Raw genomic sequence first — 11,844 nt, forward strand, 5'->3', positions numbered from 1 at the left:
ATAAACCTTACCGGATTTTGTATGATAAACATCTTTTACAGTGACTTTAGTATTTTCTATTATACTTGCATTTGACAAGCACTTTTTAGTGGGCTCTGCTTCACTATTATACACACAGAGAATTCTTGTTTTCTACAGAAATATTATAGCTTGTAATTTTACCTTTTTTTCTTTTTTTCCCCAGGGACACTGATTACTTGCTGAAGTTTTCCAACAATTCAAAGCAGTTATCTATAAACTTCAGGGAATGGGTGATGAGTCCTTGGTATATTTAAGTCAATTAAGTATTTAGCAATACTTTTGGAGAAAAACATTCCTTCCATAGCAGTGCAGATGAGTACTGCTAAAAACCAAATACTGGCAGTCCTCAATAATTTCACCTCTGAATTCTTTGAAACACTGCTTACAATCATAAAGAAGTTTTAACCTTGATGGTGGAACTGAACTAACTCACAAGTGTTACCTGAATATACTGAGAAATGGATGAAGTTGAAGCAACAGCTTTCAGCTTCAACGCCGTAATTTCTCTAGTATTAAGCACAAACGTCTTTAATTTTACTCATCAGAAGAATGCAGATTATTCAGAAGTGACCAACCTACTCAATTCAAGGTGCATCACCTGAGATGGAGTGAAGTAAAATTTTGAACTGGGCTAGGATTTTATAAGAAATTACAGCACAGTTTCCCACGTGGCAAGAAAAAACTGCAAGCAAATTTTTATAACCAACGATTGTTCTGAAAATCGAGGGTGTCACTTACTTATCGAACTCTTTCCACACCTTGGTTTCTGTACTCTCCTCTTTCTTTTCTTGAGCAGGTAGCTGAAGTGGCAAAAGAAGTTTTTTTCTTACACCTGGCAGCGACTTTAAATACGAAGAAAAGAAAGACCGCAGGGGCTTCAAACTGCGTATAAGCGGACAAAGTAAAGATTTAGACTCTCAGACTAAATGAATATCCAAAGCAAATTAACATATTTATAAAATAAGATATTCACTTTGGTTTATGATTTACAGTCCTAGTGCAATGTTATGTACTGATCCAAAGTGAAATGAAATGGTGTTCTATTTAGGAATATTCATAACAATAATTTGTATTAGTAGTTTGAAATTCAAAATAAGAATACATCATGTTCATCAAAACATCAGTTCACCTTACACAGGCAATGTTCCCATGGAATAAGTATTTTGACTTAGAAGCAAGGTTTTTCAAGAACTGTGATGCTTCATTAATTTTTTTTCCACTTTTATTATAAAGTGTTTCAGAAGTACCACAGTAATTGGTTAAAGCTATAAATAGGCAAGTGGTAAGCAAAAGTAATATTAGGTCTCATTAAAAAATTAGAAGTAACAATATTAAATGGTTCATTAAGGACAACTAGCCCATTGCTCTCGGCACATCAAACTCCGTATAACAAACACTGGCTTAGAGCTTTTATTTCCAGTTAGAAACACAACTTCAAATCATCTACTTAACAAGTGAGTTTTGTCAGCAGTATAAACTTGTTATTGTAGTCAGACACCAGAAGGGTTATAATTCGCCATCCCACCCCTGCAGCTAATCTTCCCTACTGTATGACGAGATCTAACTTCCACTGGCATAACCCATGTCTGTTTATTACAAGCACTCATAAGGAGTAAACAAGACCACTAAATCATTTAATAATTGCTGGAGAGCGCTCAAGACAGGCAATTTTCAAACACAAATAAATGGAACACATGACTTCAGTCAGTACAATATATTGATTACACGCCAGGACACAATGTCATTATATATGCAAAAGAAGGTTATAGAATAAGTTACTTTATATGAAAGGAAGCTATGGAAACTGTTTATAGCTTAAGTGAACCTCCCCATATTCCTCAGACAGATACTTACATGTTAATTAATCCATGGGACCCATTTGGATGCATCAGATAGCATGAAGGGATTGAGGTAATACCAAGTTTCTCAAGAAAAGGCTTATCAAAATTCAAGGCTCTCTTTACAACGATGTTTTCATACTGGATCAAGTCTAAGATAACCTGGATAATGAAAAGATGACATCAATTATACATTGTTCAAGGAATAGCCAATCTTGTAGGACAAGACATATAAATAGGTGAAGTGCATCATCCTTTAAGAGTATCACTAAGCTGTTCACCAAGGAACTACATCTACAAGTACTCTGCGGACACTAACAATTTCAGTTAAAGAAGATTTACTCTTCTCTGAAAATTATTTACTCCTATCTTCCATGTTTTCTTCTTGGTCTATCCTGATCTTTTCCCTTTGAAGTTGAACACCTGAAGAAAACATGAGAATGACTGACAAAATGTCCTCATAAACCTGAAAAAAGCCCAGAGGATATTCCACAGGCACCAACAGGTTTATGTTTCATGTTATGTATGTAAGAGTCTAAAGGCAAATTTTCAGGTAGTGAAGAAACATTTATTTGGTCCCACCACTTCAGGGCATTCTGATGTCTTAGAAAACAATTAAGGGTTCCCCCCTGCCAAATCAAGCTGTGTAGTCTGTGGCGTCACAGCACTCAGCTGTCTGTTCAGCTCTTCTTGTTTACCAACCCCACAATAGAGACTCCATTAAGGAATAGGTGCCTACATCTCAAAAGTTCCAGTTCACAGTCCACCATCTCAGCTCAAGCCAGTCTTCATCAGCAGTTTAAACCTCATGCTGGGCTTTTGCACTAGAGCAGCTGGGATTAGGCACAATTTTTTTTGCAAGGTGTAAAATTCAGCAAAGGGTGTAGGACGCAGAAGAGGGTGGTAACACTATGATGCCTGAAAGATTTTCCAGGACTCAGCTATCAAAATTCTTTGCCAACTATAGCCAGAGTTGCACCTACGAATATCATGACTCCGTTATAAGTAATGAAAATTTGCCTTTAAAAAAAAAAGCTTAAATACTCATTTCTTCCCATCTTAAATCCTTCAAGATCCCAGTGCTAAAGGCATCCTCTTTTGCCATTCTAATGGCCACACTCTTCTCATCCTTCCATTAGTCTCTACTACCATTTCAAATGTTCCATTCTTACCTACAAAACCTTCCATGCTTCCGACTCTTCTTACATTTCTACTTGTCATTCTTTTACTTTTACCCCTTTCTGCCTCTTCTATATCTGCTTCCTGTTGTTAGTTTCACAGTTTCTACTATACATTTGCCTTTCAGGTGAATATTATCTTGCTACGTTTTGCCTCACTTTCAAACTTGTAATTTATGAGACCCTTCCTTCCTTTCATCAGTGATAAATGCATGGCCTTCCTTTCTTCAGCTGTTGTGAATAGGTTTGTGTTGTGTTAGGTTTGTCCATATTGCCTTATACCGTAAACTTAAAAACAATGTTATTTGCTATTTCACTAAACTCTTCTATAAAGCTAAAATACTACATAACATTAGCAAATATTTTTTCTTCTGAAGGAAGATTCTACTTTCTGTTAATCAGATGTCTCGGTCTTTCCATATAACAGCAGGTAATAAAACTAGAGAGTGTTATAAAAAGCTGAAGAACTTTATAATCATCACATTTCTTCTCTTCAGTAATGCCCACTTGTATCGACACAGCAGCTTCCAGAAAACAAATGTCTGGAAGCAGCCTGCTTCTCAAAGTGATTCTCACTTTTGGCAGCACACTCTCCTCCACTTATGCAACTGGGCCATCTCAGCATCAAATCTAATTAGAAACATTTCACAGACATTGGATTTTCTACACAGATTATGCCTAGATAATTATGCAATTTATTTTCTTTACTTATCCTAGATCTTGGCAGGAAGAGAAAAGTAGCAGTTGTCTAGGCTAACAGCAGGCTCATTAGGTGGGGAAATGATGCCAAATCAAATATTTTATTAGAAGGGTGGGGGAAACAAAAAACTGAAGAATCTGCTTCCTCAGTGCCTCAGAGAGGTGAAAATAATTTTATGCTACCATCTTAATTTAGAACACAATTTCCTAAAACCTATATGTGAAGAAAGAGAAACAGAGAATTTAGATTATTATAAACAGTTGAAATCACAAACGCTGCCTAGAAGATTATGAACAGTTCTCTATCAGTAACAAAACAATAATCTGACAATATTTTTGTTGTGATCTTCCAAATCATCAAGGAAAAACGAATTGTGCTAAGAGTGAAATTGATAAATTAGTCTTCCACTAAAATGTGAATGGAAAAAGTTAACATGACATCACATTCATTTGTAAGCAAGTTCCTCTATGTGACTAAATACAACACCCCTAAATAATCCCTTAACTTTCCAATATGTCAAATATGCATGACCTGCCCTTTATGACCCTTTAATTCAGTCCTATAATCAGAAATTTTGTTGCTTGGTTAAACAACAAAATTCAGCTGCATTATGATAACATCCATTCATATTCATTATGTCATAAGTCATACATTACCTCTCGTCCAACATAGGAGTTATTACTTTCAAACACAACGGCAGTATAATGATGGCTGTTCTTGTCAAGAAGAGAAGTGATATCACTCGACCTTTGAAGAAAAGCAAAGCTCTTTAGCACAAGTTGAATGCAACACACTCACTGTTACTGTTGGAGTTTCCTTTTACAATCTCGTAGCAGAACTGATAATAAGAGAAAAGCTTACTTCATCTTTAATAGGGCCTTCTACATTTTATTTAATTAACATAGTAAGCATACACCAGCTGTAGTTTAAAGGAGGAACTTACAAAACTGGATCCAATGGTGGGCAAGCAGGCGGTCTCAATTCTTGGGAGTGGTTCTGTAAGAAGTCAATCATCATCTGACGAACTACTTGCAGGTCTCGATCTGCTCCTGCTGAGTACGGGTTACAAAAAAAATACAACACTTCAGCAAACAGAGAAAAAAAATGTATGAAAACCTGCATGTGAGTCATTCTCACGCTTTTCTGTGTCAGGTTTTTGTTTTAAATTTGGACTTTAAAAACAGAATACTATATGGCTGAAGAACAGGGACTAAGGATTTAGTTGTAGGATTTAATTTTAACATTGAGATGAGATCATATTTAAAAGCTGTCATCCCACCTCAAAATTAATAAAGCCTTTTTCAAATCTAACCATCTGCCTGCCTTGCTGATTTTCTCTTCAAACAATGCTTCATTCTAAATCTGTGCTCATTTTCACAACAGTTGGTGTGTGCAAATTCCGTAGATTTTTTGTAATAAGAATATTTGTCATGCATTAAAAACGCACAGGTGTACCATCCTTACCAAATGGGCCAGGTGAGGTTACAAAGCCACATAACAATATGAGGAAATAACTGAAGTGTGAGACTATTTTATTTGCTTTAAAAGAAAAAAATTAAAAAGCAGAACTCTCACAAATGCCAAGAAGTAACAGGTACAACTGCAGTCTACTTCTACATAATGGGTTAATGGTGCAGGTGGTCTCTCTTCTGACCTCTGGCCTGTTAAATGTTAATCCATTGAAAAAGACAACATTACTTTTGTCCCCAGACAAGCCACCTCAAGCTGTGATCCTGTCAGACGCACAGGATAAGCCTGTTTTCAGTTAGCCAGCATCTGAATAAGGGTTTCCCAGTGAGATTTAGGATGCCTGGAAAGTGGCTGACAGATCAAAAAGCACCAGAGTTAGGACTGAGCAAATTGGATCTCATGTTGATGAGGTGTGTGGTGGAAAAATGGGATTTTTAAAAAATTATCTAGCCATTTGTGAAAATTAAGAACTACATTTCAAAAAAAGAGCAATGTGAGCCCTAAGTTCTTGAACAAATGTTTTGCTTGACTACAATTCTGCCTGACATTTCATTTTCATACAGTACTTGTAATATCATACCTTAAAGAGCTACTTACTGTCCATCCCATCTCTAACTGTCTAAACTAATTGACAGGCAAAGGGATTTTGCTTATTGTGTGACACATTCCTGGCTGATGGGATAACTGCTTTGGAGATTTCTTACAGTAGGATATTCTTACCTTTGTAATTTTCTCCAATAGTAAACTGCTTTGTAAACGCTTTGAAGTACTACACAGGAGAAAAAAAAGTATTATTGCTTTGCAAATAACTCACTGTGTCAGACGGAAGCTCAGTTTAGAAACAAAATGGCTTCCAAGAGTTATTATTTATTATAGCTCTAATTACAAAACATTTTTATCTGTCTGCTCAGAGGACAGTTTTCCCTCTTAGCCTGAGTTCCACAGACCTGCTTCTCAACTATATGAGGATAGTTCATAGGTACCAGTCAAAACTCGGATATAAAATAAAGCCAGCTTTTATATGAAAATACCATCATACATAATGCAATACTGTATATCAAGCCATTACCACAAAGATTAACCCAAACATGAATTAACTGATTACCAAATCAGTATTACCAACTGTGTATATGCTTAGAACATTATTCACATTTTCTCAACTCCCTCCAGTGGTTAAACAGGATATATAATGGAGCTTGACTGCCTTCTGCTATAAAAAATAAAAAAGATTCAGCATCTAATAAAGACTGTATTCCAATTTACACCCAAAACTTTAATGGTTTAAAAAAAACTCAACAAACCTGTTTTTTCTATCAGGGTAGAACATCACAAATTCTACAGTGAAACATCTCCTGTTCCCTCTCCCGTCATAACAAAGTTTATTTAATCCTCTCCATCCATCACATTCTGCTTACACTTACGGTTAATAATGTGATTATACAAATTGACAAAGACAGAGAAGCTAAAAATTGCACTTAGACCTGAAGATGAACAATAGTAGATACATTTGGCAAACACAAGATCCCTTTCAAAAGCCAGTTTAAGCAAATTATGAAATTAATTAGAAAAATAGTGAAGGATCAATCAAGGGTAAATTTTTAATTGAGGCCCTCGTCATTAAATCAGCGGGCTTCATGATGCAATTTCAATTATTACCTTTACTTTCACATACCAAAACTAAAACCACTAATGAACATTTGAATTTGAAAAAGTATCTATACAAATTGTTATTATCTAACAAATACATCATAACTAGGTGTTACATAAACATAACAACATCGCACTTCTAACAACAACATGGTATGTTCTTTCAGTAAGAATTTTTCAGATTCAGAACTGAGGACTGAATTACTACTATAAGTAACTGCATCAGCTATTGCATTTGGCAAGAAGAACTCAAATTAATCTTTTATCAATCCTGCAGCTTTCTCATCAAAAGGGAAGAAAAAGTGCAGGTAAAGAACAACTAGTTACATGTAACAGTGCAAGGAAGTTTGTTAACAGTTTTAGTTACTTTAAAGCATGCATCATTTACTTAAGGCAATATATTAGGCCACTTACCCTAAAAGTTGGGTAGTAGTGAATACCATATTCTTTGCATGTCTCATAGTTCTCTTCTTCCCCACAATCCAGCACACCAACTCTAATTGCAGGTTCCCAGTCTGAAAACAAAGATATCTTTCAATTTTCAGCAGAAGTGATCACAGATCCCAGCTGATGGATTACCCTGCTTCCCATGGAAATCAACACGAGAACGCCGATAGATTCCAACGGCATAAAAATCAAGCCCTCTGTCAATTCTCATTTGCTATTCATTTCTATCCTCAAGTGTAATACAAGCTACTGATTTTTAAAATAACTAAACCCTCCCTGGTTTTTTTAGCTGCATCGGTATTTTCAATACAGCTAAAGAAGAAGAATCCCAACACACAATGTAGCACTTCCAGGGCCGAAGACATTTCATTGAATTCAGGAAGATGAAACAGGTGCCAGCCCAACACTTACAAGATACCCGATTGTATTCCCTAGCTTTTCCTATTAGCAAGCTCATAAAATAAAGCATGCAGAATATATATAACTGAATAAAATTAACCCAACAGTTACTCACCCACATGGCTTTCAATTACAAAACCAGAAATTTGTTGCATATTGTATCAGCGCTGTTTTAACAAGATCTCACTATTTACCAAACTTACAATTTTCTCAGAGGCCTCCAGAATTGCACATAACCCAAGGCTCACATATTGTAAACTGAAAGTTGTCTTTCTCTTCTAGTGCTGTTTGGAAAACATTAGCTATACCCGAAAAAATATCTGAGTTTTAACCAGAGTGCTAAATAGTTGAGTTTGAACATCACTGTAAGTTTCCTTTATAAACGTTTCATAGCAATAACCAGAAGAGTTCAAGTATTTCTATAAATATGCTTATATAACTTCAATAAAAGCTTTCAACTCACTTATAGCTTTTTTCCTTCTCATTTGCTAGGAACTTATCTTTTTGAGCCATGCTCCACTGCAGCAATCACTTAAGGAAGAACCGCTCCAAGAGACTCCTTAGACAGTTACTTCTTAAAGTTAAGCTAAATCAAAACAGCTGTGGGCAGAATTTGAAGGTACACCACAATTCCCAAGTATCAATAAAATTTAAAGAGCACTAAAATTAAACTTGCTTTTATAGCAAAGAACATGAAAGCTTCATCAAGTTCAAGATCTGATGGATAGCTGCATGCCTAGCTGCTTTTGAAATTTAGCTTGACCCTTTATTTGTCTTTGGAGGAGGATGGGGCAGCTGATGGAGAATTTCAGTTGTGCTGAACATGCCAACAGCTGAACAGGCACCAGGAGTAAATACAAGCATGCTAGAGCAGATGGGCATGTATTCAGAGGAGCACAAAAGATACAACAGTCTATTTCATCAAATAAAATGCAAAATAAAAAAAAGTTTGGCTTCTGGGTATCTATCTCATTCAACTTTAACCACTCCTTCTCCTTTTTCCACCTGTCTTGATCATCCTCCATACAATGAATACTAAGAACCTAATGCAAATAGCCTACTCATAACAATGCAAACCCATCTCTAGCTAAATACTTGGGTTAAAGAGCACCAGCTGGGATGTGTGCTGCTTAGCATTTGCTTCTGCTTGAAAAGAAACTTTTTCTCTCTAAGGGATGCGAAAGTTGCTGGAGTGCACAGCCTAGGCTGTGTATGTTTACAGTGGCACTGTAGCCTGGACTGTTTGCTTTTTTTTTTAAATGCTGATGAATTTTAAACTAGCATTAGTATTTCTGAAATACTAACTCACAAACTGTATGAAAGGGATAAATGAGTGATATCACGTTAACCCACATTATTTCTGTTTATGCTAAAAAAGTTCCAATGAATGACATGCATGTATTGGACAAACTGGAAAACCAGCAGGTTGGTCAAACCTCCCACTTAAATGCTACAGAATACCGACACACCGCTCACAGTGTGTTACAAGGAAGACACTGCCTTTGCATAAGCCTTGTGTATTCCCTCCAGCAGGCATATGCAATGCCATGTGTTATTCTCCATTCTGAAGTTTCAATCAGGGAGATGAGAGATGTATCACATGGAACCTCTCCCTGCGTGCTACTTGAGAGTTACGTATTTTAACACATAGGCTGCTTCCTGAAAAACAACAAGGTTTCTGCAGTTCTCCACCAAATATGTTTAAAGAACAATTTCTAGAAGGGAATCGTTATTGATAGATTTGGAATAACAATTGCTAGATTTGGAATCGTTGTTCCAAATCCAGAGGAGTGGATTACTTCTGCATATAATTCAAGGGTTGTTGTGTACAGGATTTCCAAGGGTTTGTTACTTCTACACAGAAAATTACTATGCATAATTCCAGCCCAGCATTTTGGTGGATAGATTCAATCATCTTTTAAGACAGGAAAAGTACAATTAGCTATAATGGCCACTTTGGACACTACTGTAATAAAACTAAATGTGTGATTAGGAATGCAACAGCAATGACTCTATGCTTAAAGCCTGTTCTGAGAGGAGAGAGAGTTTCAAACTCAGACCATAAACTTCACAAAAGCAAGCACTGCTGCTGCTTTTCAGGAGAACTCTCTTCTGCTATGAAGTTTGCAATGATAGTATTGCCAAGATGTAACAAATGAGAAATGAAACAAAAATTAAGTATATTAGCACAGGTCTTTTATGGACGAAGTAACTGTGCACCAATTTAACTGAATAATACCAAATTAGCAAATACAACTACAGTGATCTAGGAGATCTCCAATGTAGATGAGTCTGCATCCTCGAAGACAGCTGTAATATCCTAGCAGATGAGTAAATATTTTTGAAAAATAAATGTTGAGACAGCCTAAGTGGGCAAAACGTTTCTGGGATTTTTTTTTATGAAGCTACCAATGAAAAGTGCGACTGTTCTCAGTCTCCTACTAAAATCCATTCATTCCAACTTTAAAATGGAAACATTTTGCCGATGAGTAACACCAGAAACCAATTCCGTTTGCTGGTAGTGCCAATGTTCACAAGAACAAAAAAATCCACTTTTTAAATGAAAGTCTTCATAAAAACTCAATGGATTAAAGAGTAGGTAGGCCTTTAACTGGTTATAGTAATACAAGTGCATAACATCATTTACAGTTATCATGACTGCAGGTGAGAAATAAAATATATATTTGAAGAAGTCATTACAAGTAACAAAAAATATTGCCTACAAAGGTATCATGCTGCTGTAGTAATATATAAACAAGTCGCTGTCTTATTTTGACAAAAGCTCTGGTCAATTCAGGCTCTTCATGATCTTTACCGCAGTATTCAAACACCTCCTTGTTCTTACTTTTCTTCAAAAAAGAAGAAAATCTAATACTATTTTTGCCGCAAGCAAATCAAATCAGAAGGTGAAAATGTTACACAAACTTATGCAAAGAAAACAGAAAAAGAGCTACTGCTTTTACAAACAAAAAACCCATGCAAGTAAGGAACATCTGAAATGCTCTGAAACCACTACTGCTCTGTGTTTCTCAGTTTTTGAGTTTTTGCTCATCATTCAGCAATCCTCAGCATATGATGAGTTCATCAGGTCCTATTTTTAGGTAGGCCTCCATTTCCATATATCTAAAACCACATATACCTAATACTGCACCTACATTTCATATTAATCGTTAACACTTTTCACATACAAGGCTGCCAGAGAAAAGCCAGAGCCCTTCGCTCACTCTCAAACTGAAACCAAATAAATGCATTAACACTGCTGTCACCATACAAGAAACGTCTCTTGGGTCAAAGGCTCAATTAGGAGTAGTTTAAAAGTCTTTAACACCACCATATTAAGCATAACATCTCCTACAAATTTGATCTCAGGTCTTCTCCCCACCAGAGGTATTGAATTGAACCAATACCTGAGGGGCCTGTTTGTTTCCTTACCTTAGATCTACAAATACAGTAAAACACTTCAGCTCCTGCCAAAAAAAATAAGCAGACTAAGACACAGCGATGCAAGTCTCCGTTAACATAAACTGCGGAGGCCACCATTCCTTTTTAAGTCACTATTTAATACATCTGAGACTCTGGCTCTCACTTAGCTTGATTTTTGTATTATTTCTTTTTGTATTCTTTTCCCCCTTGTAGTCCATTCACGCTGTATTGAATTTGCAAGATTTAAATCAGATGCATGCATGGCCTCTCCAGTACCACAATATTTGTTTTTCATTTAGCATCTAAAATAGGCTAGACTCTTTACAAAACATTCAGAAGATAAAGATCTTGCCTCAAAGAGCTTAATATAAACATACCTCCTCTGCCTCAGCGCACCCACTTGCACGCACAAGAGACGCTTGCGTGTAAATCCGCAGCTGGACCACTGTGTGCATGTGAGGGGGGGTGGTGGTTTATCCCTGGATACCTATAAAACCTTTAATTTGGCGTCTTGCTACTACCTTTCACACCCCGCTTCATCCTGTGGCAGCGCGGCAAGGGCTGTGCCCGCCACCCGAGAAGCAAGAAGAGGGGTGACCCACGCACGCCTTGGCACAACTGCGCTTATCGAGCACGCCCACTCGTGGCAAGGCACCACCAAAGCCCACGGATGACACAGCAAGCTGAGGCCTCGCTGCCATCCACGCGTGCCAAGGCCCCG

General features: G+C 36.8%; 1 protein-coding gene across 1 annotated transcript in view; it reads right to left on the bottom strand.

Moving 5' to 3' along the window:
- Positions 1-11,824, bottom strand: part of QSOX2 (quiescin Q6 sulfhydryl oxidase 2) — a 24,629-nt gene extending 12,805 nt beyond the window's left edge. The window contains exons 1-7 of the mRNA XM_010295408.1: positions 11,698-11,824; positions 7,269-7,369; positions 5,928-5,976; positions 4,681-4,786; positions 4,394-4,484; positions 1,876-2,021; positions 760-903 (exon numbers count right to left, since the gene is read on the bottom strand). Coding sequence (XP_010293710.1) covers positions 760-903; positions 1,876-2,021; positions 4,394-4,484; positions 4,681-4,786; positions 5,928-5,976; positions 7,269-7,369; positions 11,698-11,824 — 764 coding nt within the window. The remainder of the gene's footprint in view (positions 1-759; positions 904-1,875; positions 2,022-4,393; positions 4,485-4,680; positions 4,787-5,927; positions 5,977-7,268; positions 7,370-11,697) is intronic.
- Positions 11,825-11,844: the final 20 nt, after the last annotated feature.

The sequence above is a fragment of the Phaethon lepturus genome, unplaced genomic scaffold, assembly GCF_000687285.1.
Source record: "Phaethon lepturus isolate BGI_N335 unplaced genomic scaffold, ASM68728v1 scaffold36059, whole genome shotgun sequence".
NCBI lineage: Eukaryota > Metazoa > Chordata > Aves > Phaethontiformes > Phaethontidae > Phaethon > Phaethon lepturus.